This window comes from Drosophila albomicans, chromosome 2L (assembly GCF_009650485.2).
Source record: "Drosophila albomicans strain 15112-1751.03 chromosome 2L, ASM965048v2, whole genome shotgun sequence".
NCBI lineage: Eukaryota > Metazoa > Arthropoda > Insecta > Diptera > Drosophilidae > Drosophila > Drosophila albomicans.
Window position 1 is genome coordinate 3,882,333 of NC_047628.2, and position 18,334 is coordinate 3,900,666.

At 41.7% G+C, this 18,334-nt stretch overlaps 7 protein-coding genes across 7 annotated transcripts; 3 read left to right on the forward strand and 4 right to left on the reverse strand.

The window, feature by feature from the left end:
• Positions 1-1,319: 1,319 nt before the first annotated feature.
• Positions 1,320-3,112, reverse strand: LOC117565353 (methyltransferase-like protein 17, mitochondrial). Its single transcript, XM_034244411.2, has 3 exons — positions 1,999-3,112; positions 1,653-1,942; positions 1,320-1,578 (listed from the first exon to the last, which is right to left on the reverse strand). The coding sequence occupies exons 1-3, from the start codon at positions 3,019-3,021 to the stop codon at positions 1,437-1,439; spliced, it is 1,455 nt and encodes a 484-aa protein (XP_034100302.2). The 5' UTR covers positions 3,022-3,112; the 3' UTR covers positions 1,320-1,436.
• Positions 3,113-3,361: 249 nt separating this feature from the next.
• LOC117566246 (zinc finger CCCH-type with G patch domain-containing protein) lies at positions 3,362-5,178 on the forward strand. Its single transcript, XM_034245798.2, has 3 exons — positions 3,362-3,516; positions 3,569-4,489; positions 4,552-5,178. The coding sequence occupies exons 1-3, from the start codon at positions 3,496-3,498 to the stop codon at positions 5,161-5,163; spliced, it is 1,554 nt and encodes a 517-aa protein (XP_034101689.2). The 5' UTR covers positions 3,362-3,495; the 3' UTR covers positions 5,164-5,178.
• LOC117566248 (DNA-binding protein RFXANK) lies at positions 5,156-6,175 on the reverse strand. Its single transcript, XM_034245799.2, has one exon. It carries the CDS (start codon positions 5,960-5,962, stop codon positions 5,219-5,221), a length of 744 nt encoding a protein of 247 aa, XP_034101690.1. The 5' UTR covers positions 5,963-6,175; the 3' UTR covers positions 5,156-5,218.
• A 114-nt stretch (positions 6,176-6,289) lies between these two features.
• LOC117566244 (uncharacterized) lies at positions 6,290-9,517 on the forward strand. Its single transcript, XM_034245795.2, has 5 exons — positions 6,290-6,389; positions 6,456-6,944; positions 7,030-7,961; positions 8,026-8,197; positions 8,570-9,517. The coding sequence occupies exons 2-5, from the start codon at positions 6,591-6,593 to the stop codon at positions 8,738-8,740; spliced, it is 1,629 nt and encodes a 542-aa protein (XP_034101686.2). The 5' UTR covers positions 6,290-6,389; positions 6,456-6,590; the 3' UTR covers positions 8,741-9,517.
• Positions 9,518-9,877: 360 nt separating this feature from the next.
• Positions 9,878-13,548, reverse strand: LOC117566245 (transmembrane protein 184C). Its single transcript, XM_034245797.2, has 6 exons — positions 12,824-13,548; positions 12,492-12,769; positions 11,985-12,191; positions 11,821-11,917; positions 11,429-11,762; positions 9,878-11,308 (listed from the first exon to the last, which is right to left on the reverse strand). Exons 1-6 carry the CDS (start codon positions 13,121-13,123, stop codon positions 11,031-11,033), a joined length of 1,494 nt encoding a protein of 497 aa, XP_034101688.1. The 5' UTR covers positions 13,124-13,548; the 3' UTR covers positions 9,878-11,030.
• A 185-nt stretch (positions 13,549-13,733) lies between these two features.
• LOC117564166 (uncharacterized) lies at positions 13,734-16,727 on the reverse strand. The gene is made up of 4 exons (XM_034242833.2): positions 15,251-16,727; positions 14,905-15,191; positions 14,397-14,850; positions 13,734-14,158 (listed from the first exon to the last, which is right to left on the reverse strand). The coding sequence occupies exons 1-4, from the start codon at positions 16,398-16,400 to the stop codon at positions 13,809-13,811; spliced, it is 2,241 nt and encodes a 746-aa protein (XP_034098724.1). The 5' UTR covers positions 16,401-16,727; the 3' UTR covers positions 13,734-13,808.
• Positions 16,728-16,780: 53 nt separating this feature from the next.
• On the forward strand, positions 16,781-18,014 carry LOC117564167 (60S ribosomal protein L13). Its single transcript, XM_034242834.2, has 4 exons — positions 16,781-16,868; positions 17,127-17,387; positions 17,455-17,760; positions 17,830-18,014. Exons 2-4 carry the CDS (start codon positions 17,145-17,147, stop codon positions 17,932-17,934), a joined length of 654 nt encoding a protein of 217 aa, XP_034098725.1. The 5' UTR covers positions 16,781-16,868; positions 17,127-17,144; the 3' UTR covers positions 17,935-18,014.
• The last annotated feature ends 320 nt before the right edge of the window (positions 18,015-18,334 follow it).

The following is an 18,334-nucleotide window of genomic DNA, read 5'->3' on the forward strand; positions in this document are numbered from 1 at the left end:
TTTTAGCTAGGGTCCATACTTAAAACTTTCTGATTTTCGCAACTTAACAAATATTATTGCCTAGTCTTAAGTCGTTGAAAAATAATGCTAAAACCAAATTTTTAACAACATCACACTATTTCCAGGTTTCTTTCCTTATAATTATATAAATCCCGCGATAAACTATTTACTAAAACATACTCCAGCCATATTCAACTAAAAGCTCTAAAGGGAATCGTTTTGAAACTTATTCCCATTTCCACCAATATTTATATCCCGTTTTATGTATTCTCCATAGCACACCTTGTTATAGGGCCAATCCTTAAATGTATGTGCTTGTCCATATATTGACACACCCATGGAGACGGGGAGAAGTGCCAGTTTTCGCGCCCCACAATTTGCCCTTTTTTTGTTCTAGCATTTGACTTTGTTATGCGAAAAGGCCACGCAAGGAACCCGACAGGACTAGCGCAGGGATGATCTGCGGTCACTAAAAGGGCGCGCTCCTTATTAACACATAGCCAAATGTCAGTCTGGCAATGTGAACTACATTATAACATACTACCTAGGGAACTGGGTTTGGCATAGACTTGCTACATGTTAGCATTTCAACTCTTGCTAATTGAAAGTTGAATGTGGTTTCTATTCAATTGACATAAAGGCATCCGCATCTGCAGTCATTCGAAATATTTAAAAGTTTACTCAAATAATATTGCATTGATTTTCAACATTTTATCATTACATTATATATTTTGCATAACATTTTTCTGTTAATTTATAGTTCTTTGTTTACAATTATTTTAAAAGTAATTAGATTGAATTTTGTCAAAGCCCTAAGAAATTGGCAGTTGTCGGGGATTTTAGATTAAAGTTGAACCGAGGATTTTTTTTTATAATTATTAGGTAAATAATGGAAAATGGAAGCCTACAAAGTAATTTAGAGTGATAAATAGCTGTTTTCTCAGCTAATGGGAATATTATATATGTATCAGCATTTTGAAAACTCTTAGCTTAAATTATTTGAGAATCATATGAAGATTCTCACAATAATTGTGAAATCTCAAATCTAATGACAGTAAAAATAACTTTAATTCAAAAACCAAATACAAAATGCTCCCCACACACCTAATTCCACTATAAGGGCGTGTTTGTTAGCTGTCCATTGGTCAAGCATTGTACTTACACATGTACGTTTTAGACTCATTTTTATTCTATGCTATTAACGATTTAACTTATTTACGCTGTTGCAATTTTCCCATTAAAAGCGCGCTATGGGTTTGCTGGCAGTTAAAGACAGATTAACTATCAATGAAATGATAGTTAAATGCAACTAAACAATTAATTAAAATTACGCAGCACAACCATTTGTTTGTTTGTATATAATTAAAGTAACAGTTTTTCTGACAAAGTAACAATGTAAATTAATAGGGGCGGGAGATATAAAATCATGGTTAAAACTATGTCAATTCAGTTGACTTCGCTGACTGCAGTTCCTGTTGCGATTTCGTGATAGAATTGCTGGGTTTCGGTTGTGGCGTACCCAGGGAAATGGGTAATCGGTCTCCCCAACGACTAACTCTGGCACAGCTATAAGCGGCTCTAAAATTGAGAAATGCAATATGGTGAGATTAAAAAGGCGTTAGCTAAACGATATTTTTAGCCTCTGCACTTACTTGCCATGCTTGGAAGCCGTGAAGATGACCTCCTGTAGTTTGCCACCGTCGGTGCACAGACGACAAATTGAATGCTTGGATCGCACCAAGGTAGGGCGCACTATGCGTGGCCATTGCCGCGAGCTATCATCTATTGTGCCCTTCTTCAGTATGGCATAACTGTAGACTGAAGTCTTGCGATCTGCCGCTGAATCCGAGCTGAGTCGAAGAGGCGAATATGAAATTTCAAAATTGCATGGCGTCCGATCAGCTAAACTACTGAGACGCGGGCAGCGCAGATCGTGAGGACACTGCAGAAAATATTTAGAGCATTTAAAAACAAAAATAAATATCATTGTGGACTTACGGGAGCAAAGGTTTCGCCAACATGTTCATCTCCATTCGTAATTAGTAATCGTCTGGCTTCATTGACCAGCTCGCTGCCGCGTCGCGTGCCCTCCTCCACAATGACCATGTAGCCATCACATTTGCGCCACAGATTCAGCAGGATCTCCTCGCGCTGCTGCTTGTCGGCCAATTCGAAGAGCGTGTGTGAGATGACAACCAAATCGTATTTGGTATCAATGGCCGGCAGAAATTGGCGATAAAAAACGTTGCGCAATCCAATCTGCTTATTCTCCTGCCCTTGCTGCAGTATTAACTCGGACAGTTCGTTCATCTCTCGTGATCTGTCTACATTGTAATATTCAAAGATGCTGTCACGCCACAATTCACTAGCAACCCACATTCCAGTGCCAATGCCGGAGCCAAAGTCGATATAGCTGCGTGGCGTGAACTTATCGTCGCGCATTTGTATCTCAGAGAGTACACGCTTCATGACTGCATACTCTTGAGCTGCTCTTGCTATGGCATAAACGATAGCTTCGTAGGCACCATATTCGATACGTTTCCAGGCGTATGTTCGCTGATCCAGGCGTTTGTTGATCTTCACTTCTCGTTTGCGCTGCCAACGTGCCGCCTCCTCAGCACTTAGTGTGGCAAGCCGCTCCAGTGGCATCTCGGAATTGACCTCTTCAACAATAAGTCGTTTCTTGTTTTCAATTTCTAATGCTGTTGGAGGCGGATGACGGGACTTTATATAACTATTGAGCAAAACACTGTCACGCAGCACTTTTCTCAATGGATGATCGCCCACGATCCTCTTCAATGTGTTGCTTAGTTTCTGGGGAAGCTCGATGTGGTTGGGCCTGATAATTCCCGGATGTTTACGGGGCTTTATAACTGCCTGTTCCAAATCTGACAATACCTCAGGCGCAACAGAAGCGCTTATTTTGCAGGTGTAGCGTTGCAACAAGTGTGTGCTTGTCACAAATAAGCGTGGTACAAGCTTTATGTTGGCAGTCGTGTCCAGCTTGATAAGTGAAGCCATATTCTTTGAAGTTTATTCCACTTTAAAATAAATCTCTACATATGTATGTATATGCAGCGCATGTGGCGCCGGCTGCAGCGTATTTATATTATTGCATTGAGAAACACTTTTTATAAGTTTCACAACACTTTAATTTAAGCTGGGTATATGAAATACAATATACTATATATTTACTCTATTTTCACTAAGCTACAGTATATTAACCACTTAATAATATCACAATAACAATAATTAAATAATATTTTTATTTAATATTTTTAAATATAAATGGAAAACAGTATATTAGTATATTTGCCTTGAATTTAAAAATATATATCTGCGGTCACACCGACATTAATTTGTTAGCGTAGTATATACATAAATAAAAACATATATTTGATTAATTTATTTACGTTAATAAATTTAAAACAATTTACAATGCAAAGTATTTGTCATTTGTAAAATCTGGCTAAAGAAAATAAAAACAAATAAATAATGGAAGAATATAAAGCACAAGTATGTTTCTCAAAGAATGCAATATTTGGCATATAATACATCAAATTTATAGTTGCTTATAGTTAAACAAGCCTTACAAGCAACAAGCAATGAGGAGCAACGTCTGGAATTGATCGCACTACAAACAAATCTAGAGGAACTCCTGGAACTGACCAGAACAGCTGAAAATGGAACTGACGATGCTCCTAAATCAAGTGAGGACCCGGACAACCTTGACAATGAATTTAAGCGTTTTCAGACCGAACTAAAAGACTTGACAGAGGAACCGAGAGATACAGAAGATGATCAGCTGCAATTAGAAACATTGCGCATCAAATATAATGCCAAGTTAGGTGAAAAGTGCTCGGCTCCACATGAACACAGCTGGGGTGCCTTGAGCTACCACAATGCACTCATATGTGGCGTGGACGACATGCTAATTGTGGATGACAATGGCGTTTTAGACGTGCGATTGCGTGTTCTTTTTACGAACCCTACGCATTGCGAGATGCTGCCATGCAATTATTACTTGGAAGGCGAGTGCCGATTTGACGAAGATCGCTGTCGCTACTCTCATGGTGCCCTGGTGCCTGGTGCTGCCATTAGAGATTACAATGAACCTGACTTTCACAGACTGGCACGCAATTGTCCTGTACTGGCCAAATTGCAGGATCGCTTGTGGCATCGCGGACGGGTTCTATGTGTGAACTTTGTAGAGCAACAGTGTCGCGTGAGATTGGATGGTCAGGAGCACAAAGAACGAGAACGTGACTTTCCATTTGAGGAACTTTTTCCACTCATCACAGAACACGATGATGATGAGTTATCCAGCGACAGCAGCGACATGAATGAATCTAATGACAGTGATGCCGACAATGACTCCGACCGGGACTTGGATGACCTAGAAGCAGCGCGTCAGGCACGCATGGTAGAATTAAGTTTGTTCACATTCAAACCTACCGAAAAACTGGGAGCTTGGGAGCAGTACACGCGGGTAAATTGAGAATTCTATATGTTTATTAATTATAACTAATTATTATTATTACATTCATTCAGGGCATAGGCTCTAAGTTAATGGCCAATATGGGCTACATACATGGTACAGGTCTTGGATCGGATGGGCGTGGCATTGTTGTACCAGTTAGCGCGCAGATATTGCCACAGGGCCGTTCACTAGATGCCTGCATGGAGCTTCGTGAGGCAGCAAACGGAGACAAGGACTACTTCAGTGTGGAGCGAAAGCTAAAGCGTGCGGAGCGGCGCCAGCAGGCAGCCAATGAAAAGGCGTACGAACGTGAGGCCAAGCGCAGCAGTGATGTCTTTGCTTTTCTCAATGCCAGCGTGCTGGGCACAAGTGAACAACATTCTCATCACCAGAACGAGCACGCCTCCAAGCGCACAAAAAGCAACGACCTCCAGCAGCACTCCAATAAGACGTTGAATGTGGAGACTGTACGCATTGCCGATGACATACGTCGCAAGCAACGCGACATTGCCAAAGTGCAGCAGTCCTTAGCGCGTAATTCCAGCAATGTCCATCTGCAGAAGCGTCTACGTGAACAGCTGCAACAGCAACAACAGGAGCTGGCCACGCTTCAAGCACAGGAAAAGAGTGTCAGCAAGGAGCAGCAGACACGCAAAAGCAAAAATAAAATGTTTGAGTTTTGAATATTTTTACAGTTCGTTTATTACTTTACTACTATAAAATGAAACTATGGTTAAACTAAATGTTGCCAAAGGCGCCGGCCGTTAAAACGGCAGTCATATACTGTTCCAATAGCGCCTGGGCAAGATGCGATCCATTCTCCACAGCCAAAGCATAAGCTGTGTCTCCATTCTCATTGGTCGCACTGAAGTCCAGATCCTTAGACAACAGTTCGTTGCATGTGTGCGGATGATTGCCCGCTGCCGCATACATAAGAGCCGTGTTGCCCACAATGTCCATGTGAGTGCCACTTGCACCACGGTCCAAAAGGAAACGAACTATTTCATTATGTCCCCCGGCAGCTGCCAGTAACAGTGGAGTAATCATGTCTGGAGCCAAACTATTGACATTGGCGCCAGCTGCCACAAGCAATTGCGTGGACACCATTTGGCCATAAGAGGCAGCCCAGTGAAGAGGCGTGAACCCATGGGAATCTTTAATATCAATACTGTGCTGGCGCAGTAGTTCGGCATTTACTTGCTCCTCGGTGATCTCACCTTGACCAGCCCGTTCGTGGAAGGACAACGACACTTCAACCGGACAAAATGTGGCTTCGGTGTTGCCGCGTTGTAGATTTGTGAGCACCGTGGACTGAGGACGATAGGGCAAGAAAGCGCTCTTGCGCTTAGTGGAATTTGCGTCAAGCAATATGCTGGATGCATGCAGCGTAGATGATGTTGGTGCATTGACTTGTGCTGGTCTGATGGGCTCGTCATCCTCAGAGTTGGTGCTGCTCTGCAGTTTGTAGGTTGGAGCAACCATTTGTTTACCTATTTAATGTGATTCGATTGGACAATATAAATTTCCTAGCCAAGTTGTGCTCAGCTGTTATTCCGTTTAGCCTAAACAGCTGTTCAATCAGCTGTGCAGCATGACAGACATTTTATCAGAAAACAATCCAGTATATGAAAACATTTTACACACTCTTTTTTTGTTGCAAATAGATATTTAATAATGGAATGCAAAATAATTAAGTTAAGCAATGAGGCGGGTGCAGTTTTAAAAATTACCAATGGGTTTCAGATATCGTCTATCGATAACAAAATTGCCCAGCTGCTGATTGTTTTTTATTTGTTTTTTCTTCATATATTTTTGATTAGCAAAATTTATTATGTAAATTTATTTAACTGATTCATTAGCACTGTCTCAGCGTGTCTGTATGTGATTGTATCGGCTTGTTTCATAACAGGTTTGTGTAATTATTGTGGCGTAGTTCTCCAAAAAATCTACCCTGCACCTGTTGTACTGCTTTCAGTGCAAACCTGCGTTTTGGGCCTTTTTTTTGCCCCTTTAACATTGAGGAAATTTTTTGCAATTCAATTGCGTCGAAGTTTGGACTTACGAACACACAAACAACAACAGAACAGAGAAATAGAATCACAACTACAAAATGGGAAACAATGGGAGTAGCAAGGCCGACGCCGATGGCAGCGAACCACCGCTGGATGGTGGGAAGCATAAACAACATCATCACAAATCAAGCACACACTCTTCTAACAGCAACAACAATGGCAGCAGCGACGTTGTTGTCAGCAACAGCAGCGTCAACAGCGGCGGCAGCAGCAATAACAGTCTCAAGGTGCAGCCGTCACAAACGCAAACAATGACGAGATCGGCATCGGGCGCGGATGTAACGGAAAAGTATCTGACCCAGCTGGTGCCCGTGGACAGATTGGCCGAAATATTGAAGGAACAGACGAGTGCCAAATACGGCATTAATGGCATAGTCTCCAATGTATTTGTGGTGAGTGCAAAGACCCTTAATTAATCAACTGATAAAACATTTTACAACCGTTTGATGTTGTCGCTGACACATTTTTCACACACAGTCTCAAGTGTTTCCACAATATACTGACTTGGGGCACCGCCTATTCCAACTGATGCACACGAACTCCAAGGCGACCACAAAGCACTTGGGAACCGTCGCCTTTCGACAGCAATGCGAACGCTTTCTGGGTATCATGGACGATGCCAAGATCTTGGAGAGCTACATTAAAATGTATGCCCAGGAAGATAATCCCGATTTCATCGACAAAACCGGCGTCACAAGGCTACTGCACATCTGCTACACGATTGCCATGCAGCACTCTGGTAATGCGGTTCTTTGCACAGCCATAAATCGCACATTTGGCTCAGTGACCAAGTCGATATTCTTCAGTCACGACAGCCTCAGCTTGGGCTACGTTTGCCGCTGGTTCGAGCAAAATTTAATACGTCTAGTGCTGCTGGTGCACAAGTATTGCGTGCACACGCTTTCCACTGCGTATCGTGGCCTCGAGCAGCAAACGCAATCGTGCGGCATTGAGCTGCAGACTCCGGTGCTGGAGCAGCGCAATCCATTTGCATCCCCAGGCGCAGCAGCAGTGGATGCCACGGATCATATTGGCAGCCTGATTGAGTCCCTGATGCCGCTGTCACAGGCCTGGTTGTTGGCCGGCGCCTTGCCACCGTTGTACTCCAAGCCGCAGACTATTGTGCCACCGAATAGCAGCAACAATAGCAGTGCCTCGTCAGCTGTACAGATATTCAAGGAGAAACTATCGATGATGCCTTCGCACTGGACACTGCTATACGATTCCAATGAGCATGGTGTGGGTGCTAATCGTTTTTTGCACCATGTTCTCGGCTACCGTGGCCCAACCCTAGTTCTGTTGCATACCAAGGATGAGCAAACCTACTGCATTGCTGCACCCAGTGAGTGGAAGGAGACACATTTGTTTGTCGGTGCCGAAGGCAGCTGTGTCATTCAGCTGCTGCCGAAGTGAGTGGAGCGATTAGTTCAGATTGTTGGGTCAAGTGATTGAAACCCTTTTCATAATTTGCAGATTTGTGATACTGGAAAAGAAACCGAACATTTTGTACCTTAACACCAGCATACGCGGCTATCCCAAGGGATTGCGCGCCGGGGCTGATCCTCGCAAACCCATCCTGTCAGTCGATGAACACTTCGAGAATGTGGATTGCAAGGGTATCGCTGCATGTCTCATGTCGATTGAGGTAAGCAATTGCATTTTTGTTGTTATATATTAGCATTTTTGTATATTTTTTGCTATATTTATATGCGCAATAAGCCTTAGTCAACACAGTATATATTTATATATATGGTATAAAAATGCATACAGATAGATCTATGTATGAATATATAGTATATCGCATATACTTATAAACGGCAAAGTCGTCTTCCAGTCTAAGCATTTAAAAACAACTCTTTGGAACCGCTGTTGAGTCGAGTCCAGGTTTAAACCCTGTTAATGACTCAACATCGCGGCACTAAAGTGTATGTGTATGTGTATGTGTGTGTACATTTAAATTAAGTCTACTTTTCTCTTTACCAACAACAAAAACTGCACTGCATTTATTACATTACAGGTCTGGGGATGCGGCGACAAATCATCACGCGAAGTGCAATTGGACATAAAGAAATGGCAAATCAAGGAAGCGGAACGTCAACGTACTGTCAAGTTAACAGCCGCTGATTGGATGGATCATCCGGATCGTTATCTGCTCGAATTGGGCGGAAGGCAGAATTACAACAACTAAGCACAACTATCACTTATAGTTAATGTTGTTGTTATTTACGTTGCGTGTATTAATACGAAAGCAATCGGAGTCATCGGTGTGCCTTTTTTGAATTCAAAAACGCGAGATGAAAATACGGGGAATATTTTTAAAAATAATAATTATGCTTGATTATTCTTTCATTTGTTCATGCGCACCACAAGATGATTAAACACTGGACTGAATTGTTTGTACGTTGATGTTGAGTAATAACCGAATTTTTGTAATGTTTCTTGCTTTCGTTTAAACGCAATTTGATTTCGATTGATATTCTTTTTTAATCTAATATGCTTGTAATGCCATTTAAATTGTACTTGATTATGTTTTTACTTTTGTATGTACTTAACAAAAGAAACGTTGTCCTTGTCGCCAGTTCTGTATTGTTTATATTACTAATCGTCATCTGATATTGCAATCTTAATTGTCAGGTAATTTAGATTTCCCGTTTATCTCTATATTTGCCTTCATTTTCATTTTTGGTTTTTATCTTTAAATGCAAGTATTACGAAAAGACAAAAATGCTTAAAATAAAAAATACAATAATAAACATAATCAAATGTTGGAACAAAAAAAAAATGGAAATAAATCTTTTTATGACTGGGCGCTGATTTCGTGAAGTCGTTAAAATAATTTGACGTGGCTTATCAGTCAGTCACAACTCATTAATGGGTTATCTTACAGCACATACAGACAAGAAAGTGTTGATTCATGATTCACGTATTTTTTTATCTAATAAAAAGAGTTTGATAAAAACCGAATATTTAAAATTGGTTTACTATACAGAAATCTAAATCAACAGAAGATATTAATAAATTTAGCAATTATTTTCATACTTTGATTAAGCCAATGAAGAAACATTCTGAATATATTTTTAAAACTTTCATCTTGAAAAAAATAAAGGCATGATAATCGTTCTTGACGACTACTAAAATCAAACAGACTCAATCACTTTTTGATTACTTAGGGGTATTTTCAAAATAAGTGATAAATAAGCATATTAAAAATAAAACAAATTATTATTATATTGTTTTGCATAAATGAGCTAGTGTAAAAAAATATTCGATTAAATGAATCAGCCAATTTAAAATTAGAAACCAAAATATAAAAACATAATTTCAATTGGTTTTGCATAATTATATTATTGAGAATTACATTATTTTTACAGTATATAAGTATGTTTCAAGAGAAATTACGCCCTTTTCTGACCGGCAGTCACATAATTCACATTCGTTTGCTTTAAGTGTATCAAATTGTTCTATTATGCAACAGACAAACAAAGTACGGAGTACCGAATACGGCGCACTGAACATGATATACAACTAGGCTAATAGAGACACCAACTACTGACGTCCATAGATCAAACATTTACTATCATATGTATCTAACTGCATGTTGCATATGGGTTTTCTGGGTATTTGTATAAGTATGAACTTCTAATTGTCTAAGAATTTCGTAGTAAAAAACAGAGCATATTCTACATAACTATAAAAAATGTTTTGCAGCCCCTCGTTTCGATATATATTGCATACATATAATGAAGATTCTTTGGAATTACATATAGGCATGTGATGCGCGTGTAAAATTTTCACATATGCAGCTAGGGTACAAATAGATCATATATACACATGTATACATGTATATATGGTGTGTATATTTCTAAATCAGTTGTTTGCTTTCGCATCCAAAACTAAGGCCACGCAATTTGAAAACTCCCAATTTGATTGGGTTGCCAAATGAACAGTCGGTTGTTAATATGTATGTGAGTATTTGACACTAATAATATTGCTTATAAAAGCGGAAAAGAAACAAAAAGTGAAAGGAATTAATGCTTCGCTAATTTTGATAAGTATAAATTGGAGAGAAATCATAAATAAATATCGTTGCATCATTATCTTGCATTGATCTAGGTGATGTACTCTCTATCGCGACGACGTCGCGTAGTGGATGCAACAACTATAACTGGCATCTGCTCAATATTGTCCGCATTCGAGACATCGTCATCGTCAACGTCTTGACCATCATCGTCGTCGTCATCGTCATCTATATTGTCATCGTTGTCGTTATCGTTGTCATCATCCCCGCCCGTTGAATTCGACCATTCCGATGCAGTTTGATTGCTGCATGTTGCGCTAAACTTTAAACTGCTCGACATACCAAACGAAACGGACAACGATGCACTCAGCGAGGAAGCATTAAAATGTTGACTAACTTCTACATCGTCCCCCCCATCCTCGAGCGCATCAATGTGCTGGTTCTGTTGCTGATAACGTTGTCATCTACCCGTGCCCAGCAGCAGTGCATAATCATCGTTGGACTCGGGAATGGGCGCGGCAGCCGAGGCACCAGTTCGTGCCTGCGGAAAATTGCTGACGCCGCCTGCCTGGGGCGCACCAACACCGCCCACAAAGTGCTGCTGATCACGTTCACGGAGATGCAGATGTGTTTCGCGTTGGCGCGTCGACGACTGTTTCATATTGGAGCCCGGCAAGTGCAGTTGTTGTTGTTGGTAATTGTTGCTATTGCTATTATCACCAGCAGCCGCGGCGCCTGCTATGGGAAATTGAGACGGGGAATGAGTTTCGTGTTCAGTTAGTGTACCTAACTGGCCCACATTGACGGGCACTATTAAATGACGGCTTGTGGTGGCGCCATACGTCACATTACGGTTACCTGCTTGCGTTGAGCTGCCCCCCGCCAACGACTCATCCTGTCGCTTGCCTATTAAGTACTCTGACTCACTGCTCGATCGCCGTGGTCCGCGTGCAAGCGGCTGATATGTGCTACGACCCTGAAAACGACGACTGATCGAACTGCTGACTACGCCCAGATGCTCGGTGACATCCTCCTGCATGTCAGAAATGTCCATCATTGAGAGAAAAGCGCGGCACCAGCTGTGATTGGGATTATTCCAATACTGGGGCGAGTTAATATGGAATGGATGGTGCGGGAAGCTGTAAATGTGCGCAATGGCTGCAATAAACATCTCAATGCAAATGAGAAAGTTCTGAAAGTGCGAGGACGATTAATACAATTTATCACAAACTACTTCATTGTCGACTCACTTGCAACATGGATGCCAGATTTGCATCGCCCACATCTGAGCCAAAGATATCCTTAATCAGGCCATAATAAACGAGTACATTTAGAAGGACACCTTGGCTGCAAATTAAAATTAAAAAAGTTGTATATCACGCATTTATATATACGGATGAAAAAGTTAACATACAAAAATGAGAAGAACACCACAGCCTTAATGCACAGGAATTTGGGAATGGGTTTCATGGGTTTCAAGTCCTCCTTGTTGGCACGATAGAAGAGCACCAGGCAATACATGGCCACAAACTGCGAAATGTTGTTAATGACCACAATATAGGGGAAGGCAACATTGCCAGCGAATTCGCCCTCGCCATACACGTCGCACAGTTCACATATTCTGTATAAGTAAATAAATGTATAATGTAAATAAATTATTAAGATTGTCTGTGTCTGCTTTTTATCTGCCGGGCAACATGTGTAGAGTTGTTTCATAAAGATTTTGCAAAGCTGGTGTGCAGGCTAAACTTTACTGTTTTTAGTGCGAATTCTGAAATTTGCAGCGTATTTACAGCTCAGCGCAACTGAGCAGGCAATGACAATGAAGCAAATGTGTCATGCCTATTAAAATCAATTGAATGAAATCAGAATCTAAGAGGTGCGAGGCCTTATTGACCTTTTAATTTACTCTACAACTTACACTGAGATAAATGCGGTGATAGGTCGCACTACAGTGTACTGTAGAATTCCGTGCTTGCAATTGTGGATGAACTCGCGACCCATGACCCAGGGACGAATACAGCAGAGCGGAAAGAAATGATACACCTGAGGCTTGTACAGCATGGTGGCCTCCAGATCCATGTTGAGATTCAAATAGTGCAGTAAGTAAACCATAAAGTTGTAGATCACATACGCTTCATAGCATTCGCGCAAGGAGTCCACGTAGATTGAATGCTTGGGAAAGAACAAGCCGATCCACTAAAAGATCACAGATTAGATTATACTCATTAGCCAATCAGTTTATCTACTTACCGCATTCAAAGCATAGATGGGCACCATCCACAAGATGCGTATGATGTGCTTCTGCAATATGGGCTTTGTGAAGTGGATGACGTGTTGTATGATGTGCCAAATGGAAATGGGCACGGCAGAGAGCACGAACAGGCCGCCAATGAGTATGAGCTGATCATTGCGTTTGAATCCATCCTTCACGGAGTTCACAATTAGTAACGGAACAACGATGATCGCAAATACAACGTATGTGATTATCAGCAATGGACGTATCCAGATTCGCCACTCTTCACAAAAACGTCGTAGGTCAGGGCGGCACATCACGTTATTTTTGGTTTTTTGGATTTTACTTTTTGCGATGAAGAAACACTTCAGATTTTGCTTTCGTCACAAGGCAAGCCGCAAAGCTGCAGCAAAGCAAAGCAGAGGCAACTTCGTTGTTGTGTCGCTTTGTTGTTGTTTTCGTTGTCTTTATTGTTGTTGCCGCCGCCCCGTTATTGTAGGTTGATTTTTTTGTTGTATTTTTTTGCTAGGTTTGCGGTCGTCTGTGTGGCCCTTATATGGAACTGTGCATACCCCTACACACTTTTTTCAAGCACCTTACATACATGTTGTTATTGCTTGTTTCACAACAACTCATACACAATGCGAAATTTCTAAACTAGCAAAAGCAAATTAATATTATTTGTTAATTTTTCGTTTTTGTATGAGACTATCTCTTGATAAGGGGAAATTTGAACTGTCTGGCAAGGCCACCAGTTATCAGTGGTAAAAAATATCGCACTTTTCAGTATTTTCCAATACTAACATCTACGCAGAGTTGTAACCGATTATCACGATAACAACTATGTCAATATTTCCCCGCTTTATTGCATTTGATAAATTGCCCTCTGCTTGAAGTAACACAAAAGTCAACAAATGTTATCGTATGTGTAGTTTAATTACAGATTATTATTATATTATTACATATGTATATGCATATATGATAAAACGTCGATAAGAGCTATTAAACATAGATAGTGTCCTTTAAGCTGCTGTTGCGATTCAAGAACAATATCGCATCTACTTGATTTTGGCTGCCAGTCAGCATGAAACGCTTATTATAATCATAGATCTGCTCCCGTAGTACCTTCTTGAAATTCAAATTGACCACGCCGGGCACACCCTGATAGAGTGTGGCCAAGTCACGGAGTGTGCCATAGATATGGCCCATCTTGTTCCACCATTCAATGGGCGATTCGTCCAATTGCACAATGACTTCGTTGCGATACCGCTTGAGATCAGTTTCCACGGTGCTGTCTGCATCCCGTTTTGGTGGACTTGGTATTTCAGTGACGTCAAACAGTAGTTCGAGTTCTAAAATTAATGGAAGTCAATTAGTACCATAATATAAAGTTCTCATGAAAGCTTAACTATTTTAAAATATGTTTGATAGCTCAAACTGGTTCATCTACTAACTCAACGGAGAAGAACGTAGTATGGTAGAAATAAGTCCGTCAAGTATGGTAGAAATAAAAACATTTAAAATTCATTGCTCCAGTCAGTAATTAATCAATAAATTTATACATGAATTTAAGAAGATTATAAAACTCACTTGACTTTTTGACACTGTGGCCAATACTCCCTGTGGCAGCGCTAGTGCCAGACTTGACATTTGGTTCAGTTTTAATAGTCACGGTTGGCGTGCTGCTAACGGATGCAGTAGCCGCCACCTCAGCGGAATCGCCGCTTTGGCTGTCAGTGCCGCCCGAGGAGACGCCTCCGCCAAATGTTTTATTGTATTTCTGTGTCAACATGCGAACACAGCTGTCAAAGTTGTCGATGGTTGTGAGGCGATGGAAACGCGGATCGAGCAGAGCAGCGCTGGTCAACGTATCATTCGCAATGATATGATTCTGGAGCACATTGGCAATGGTACGCTTAATGTTCATCATCAACGGATCGTCCTGCTCGGCAATGCCCAGTTTCTTGATCAGTATCTTAGAAGTAATCGGCGACAACATACTGCACAAAGGCATGTCTTCGCCACGCAGTGTATCCAAAGCAATCTATAGATAAGTTGTAGTTAGAAATAGGTGGATGAGTTTCCTATATGGACTTACCACTAGAGCACTGAGTGCTTCGGTCACAGTCTTGGCTGTGATGACCAATTGATCCATGTCTTCGGACCATGAAATCGACTCGGCAAAGAATTTCAGCAACTCGTAAAGAGTCCAAGGGAAGTGCTCATTATATGCAGGCAGCTCCGACACTTTAGAGCTAATCTCAGCTGAGTGACGCTGAATGATGTCCTTGACCTGCTCCAAGGAGCTGGCTACGTCCTCCAACTCAAAGACGCGACGCAAGCACTTGTCAATCACCGAAACATAGCACAACACAACGGGTATGCCTGTTGGAAAGGTCAAGAGATTAGATTAGCTGTCAACGATTAGTGTTTTCTCTACTTACTCTTCTCCTTCAGATAGGTCTGCAACAAGTCCTCCTCGTCGTCGTAGTTAACAATGGCCAGCGTACAGTTGGGCAAGTAGAAATCAGCGAGCAGATCATCGAACGACACGTAATCCGTGTACTCAATGGTGGCATACAACACACTACGTACGCTTTGCGTCTCCTCGCTCAAGTAGTGATGATGGATGCTCAAGAAGCGACGCTGCTCCACATTCATCCACTGCTCAAAGGCCAGCGAATAGGGTTTATCGGCGGTAAACTCACGCGTGAAGTCGCCAATCTCCATAAATTTCGATGCATGTTGCTCTGTGATGAGCGAATCAATCTTTTGGGGCATAGGCAGAGATGCCAAGTTGCCCATGGCAAGGCGAATAAACTCACTGATACCCAGATCGTAAAGTGTCTCCACGTTGCGTAGATCTCGCACCACAATGTCAGCCAATGCCTCTGGCAAGTTGGTGATATAGTTGTTGCGAGGCTGACCTGTGACTCCGGTTCCCTCCTCATGTTTGATGTTGCGAGTGAAATGCATTGTGCCGGTGGCAGCTGTACTTTTGCGTTTGCGAGCGTACTTCAGTTCACGCGGCTCAATACTAATAGTGCGTTCCTCCTCCTCCACAAGATTGTCGGCGTCGTCATAGGTCAACGGCACCATGGTTTCATAGAGCATTGTCTGTGATGCTGCGTCATCTTCGGCTTGCATTGCTGCGGCTGCTGCGGCCGCCTCATCCATGTCCTCGTCCTCTTCTTGCTCGTGATGGTTGCGATTGTTGATGAACTCCAGTTTGACGCGTCGCGACGAAACATTGCGCTTGGATAGCGGCGGATGCGTTAGATTGCGTGGCGTCTTGCGAGGTGGCACTTGAATGTCATTCTCTTGGCACAGAGCCTTGAACAGATCCTTGTGCCGATGTTGCAAATGGGCACGCAAATTGGTCGTGTTGCCATGATTGGTAAGCACCTTGTGGCATTTGATGCACACGACATTCTGCTTGGTAATTACCTCGTCATTATCGTTCGATGGAAAACCGAAATAGCGCCAATAGACGCTTTTCATTTTCGGTGAATAGAGCTTGGAGAAATTGAGCTGCGAGACATCCTCGTATTTGGCTTCAACAACCATTGGAGATGTGGCCACTTCGTCGTTCATATTTGTTGATTTGATTTTGTTGTCTGATTGATATCTGATTACCGATGCCACCAAAAAATAAGCGCGCAATTTCTCGATTATAGATAGTCAGTTCAATAGTCAATAGTTTTTTTTATCTGTATCAGAAAGTACAGTTTAGAGTTGCCACGCGACAGCGTAATCAATCGATAAGGCAATGCTCGTAATAAATGCAATTAATACTCGTCACTTCACAAATTACTTATTTTTTATCGACACCCAAATAATATTTAGTGTGCGTTGCAGGAATACGGTGCGTTCTGCTGCCAAAAATTGAAAATTTTGTGGAATTATTGCTAACACTGATTGCATCACCAATCGATAGCTGGGGAAATTTGTACGGTAGCGCCATGGGAAATTTGCGGAGGGATTTTTTAGTTGTATTACTGCATGCCCACAACGTGAAGTTGGCTGCGATTTCCTTTTTGATTCGTTGTTGGGTAGCAAAAGGTGCGTTTATTTTTGTGTAGCACAAAAATTTATAAATCTAGGCGAAAATGGCACACAAAATAAACCGAATGATCGCTTAAAAAATGTAGATTGCTGCCGGCTGTGAATTAACACGAAAATATAAGCGGAATTATGGCAGCATAGCGTTGAAAACATGAAAATAAACGCCAGCCACGTGGTGTACGCTTCCCACTGCTTGGTTATAATCCAAATACAAAAAAATGTATGCTAATATATGTGTGTTTTTGTCATCTGCAGCTAATCTAAACCGCCAAGATGGGTAAGGGTAACAATATGATTCCAAACCAGCATTACCACAAGTGGTGGCAGCGTCATGTGCGCACCTGGTTCAACCAGCCGGCGCGTAAGGTCCGCAGACACGAGAACCGCGTCAAGAAGGCTAAGGCTGTCTTTCCCCGCCCCGCTAGCGGCCCTCTGCGCCCCGTGGTCCGTTGCCCCACCATCCGCTACCACACAAAATTGCGTGCTGGCCGCGGTTTCACCATCGAGGAATTGAAGGTGCGTTCTTTTTGTGGTTTACGATTGAATATCTATTTAATATGTGTTTTTTATATTTTGTGAATAGGGTGCTGGTCTGAGCTACGGCTTCGCCAAGACCATTGGCATTGCTGTCGATCGTCGTCGCAAGAACAAGTCCCTGGAGTCTCGTCAGCGCAACATTCAGCGCCTTAAGGAATACAGAAGCAAACTGATCCTGTTCCCCATCAATGAGAAGAAGATCCGCAAGGGTGAATCTACTGTTGAGGAGTGCAAGCTGGCCACACAGCTTAAGGGTCCAGTTATGCCACTCAAGAAGGAGCAGACCGTTGTTGAGTTCCGTGAAGTTACAAAGGACGAGAAGAAGTTCAAGGCTTTCGCTACTCTGCGCAAGGTATGTCAAATTGATAATTAGTAATCTCAACCACTATGATTGATTCTTTTGTACTTGAATTCTTTCCAGGCACGTACTGATGCTCGTTTGGTTGGCATTCGCGCTAAGAAGGCCAAGGAAGCAGCTGAGAGCGAGGAGGGCAACAAGGCCGATGCCAAGAAGGCCAAGAAGTAAACAGCAACTGATCTGCTGCTGATTCTGATTCTACAATAACAACAACCAGAATAAACTTTTAGATTTTTCATTAACATGAACGCTTCGTGGTTGTTTTTTCTTGTAAATTCTGTAGTTTTACATATATCCAATTGGAACATGTGATCTATGCTGTCCAACTGACAATTGAAATCTTCCAATACGATTGTTTGGTAAGCAATAAGATTGTTTTTCTATAAAAATTGATGCTTTGTCAACCATATTAGAGTATAATTTATTTGCCTATAAAAAAGTAAATTAACTACATACATGAGGCAACGTTAGTTGCCATAGTAAGCCATTTTTTTTCTTCGTAAACCATTAAGATTTGACAACAATTTGCGATTGATTTCAGATATAAATACATTGTAAAAATACGAGT

What these genes read in the sequence shown, in the direction of transcription:
- LOC117566245 (XM_034245797.2), bottom strand. Translation starts at nt 13,123, where the DNA reads ATGTGCCGCCCTGACCTACGACGTTTTTGTGAAGAGTGGCGAATCTGG. An exon ending in GTGGTGTTCTTCTCATTTTT is followed by an intron (nt 11,918 to 11,984) that starts GTATGTTAACTT and finishes TTTAATTTGCAG; the next exon opens with CCAAGGTGTCCTTCTAAATG. An exon ending in ATCTGGCATCCATGTTGCAA is followed by an intron (nt 11,763 to 11,820) that starts GTGAGTCGACAA and finishes TCGCACTTTCAG; the next exon opens with AACTTTCTCATTTGCATTGA.
- LOC117564167 (XM_034242834.2), top strand. Translation starts at nt 17,145, where the DNA reads ATGGGTAAGGGTAACAATATGATTCCAAACCAGCATTACCACAAGTGG. An exon ending in TCACCATCGAGGAATTGAAG is followed by an intron (nt 17,388 to 17,454) that starts GTGCGTTCTTTT and finishes TTTTGTGAATAG; the next exon opens with GGTGCTGGTCTGAGCTACGG. An exon ending in CTTTCGCTACTCTGCGCAAG is followed by an intron (nt 17,761 to 17,829) that starts GTATGTCAAATT and finishes AATTCTTTCCAG; the next exon opens with GCACGTACTGATGCTCGTTT.
- LOC117565353 (XM_034244411.2), bottom strand. Translation starts at nt 3,021, where the DNA reads ATGGCTTCACTTATCAAGCTGGACACGACTGCCAACATAAAGCTTGTA. An exon ending in TTGGCGAAACCTTTGCTCCC is followed by an intron (nt 1,943 to 1,998) that starts GTAAGTCCACAA and finishes TATTTTCTGCAG; the next exon opens with TGTCCTCACGATCTGCGCTG. An exon ending in ACGGCTTCCAAGCATGGCAA is followed by an intron (nt 1,579 to 1,652) that starts GTAAGTGCAGAG and finishes TCTCAATTTTAG; the next exon opens with AGCCGCTTATAGCTGTGCCA.
- LOC117566246 (XM_034245798.2), top strand. Translation starts at nt 3,496, where the DNA reads ATGGAAGAATATAAAGCACAA. An exon ending in TGGAAGAATATAAAGCACAA is followed by an intron (nt 3,517 to 3,568) that starts GTATGTTTCTCA and finishes TCAAATTTATAG; the next exon opens with TTGCTTATAGTTAAACAAGC. An exon ending in CTTGGGAGCAGTACACGCGG is followed by an intron (nt 4,490 to 4,551) that starts GTAAATTGAGAA and finishes ACATTCATTCAG; the next exon opens with GGCATAGGCTCTAAGTTAAT.
- LOC117566244 (XM_034245795.2), top strand. Translation starts at nt 6,591, where the DNA reads ATGGGAAACAATGGGAGTAGCAAGGCCGACGCCGATGGCAGCGAACCA. An exon ending in TAGTCTCCAATGTATTTGTG is followed by an intron (nt 6,945 to 7,029) that starts GTGAGTGCAAAG and finishes TTTCACACACAG; the next exon opens with TCTCAAGTGTTTCCACAATA. An exon ending in CATGTCTCATGTCGATTGAG is followed by an intron (nt 8,198 to 8,569) that starts GTAAGCAATTGC and finishes ATTACATTACAG; the next exon opens with GTCTGGGGATGCGGCGACAA.
- LOC117564166 (XM_034242833.2), bottom strand. Translation starts at nt 16,400, where the DNA reads ATGAACGACGAAGTGGCCACATCTCCAATGGTTGTTGAAGCCAAATAC. An exon ending in GACCTATCTGAAGGAGAAGA is followed by an intron (nt 15,192 to 15,250) that starts GTAAGTAGAGAA and finishes CCTTTCCAACAG; the next exon opens with GCATACCCGTTGTGTTGTGC. An exon ending in CCACAGTGTCAAAAAGTCAA is followed by an intron (nt 14,159 to 14,396) that starts GTGAGTTTTATA and finishes CATTAATTTTAG; the next exon opens with AACTCGAACTACTGTTTGAC.
- LOC117566248 (XM_034245799.2), bottom strand. Translation starts at nt 5,962, where the DNA reads ATGGTTGCTCCAACCTACAAACTGCAGAGCAGCACCAACTCTGAGGAT.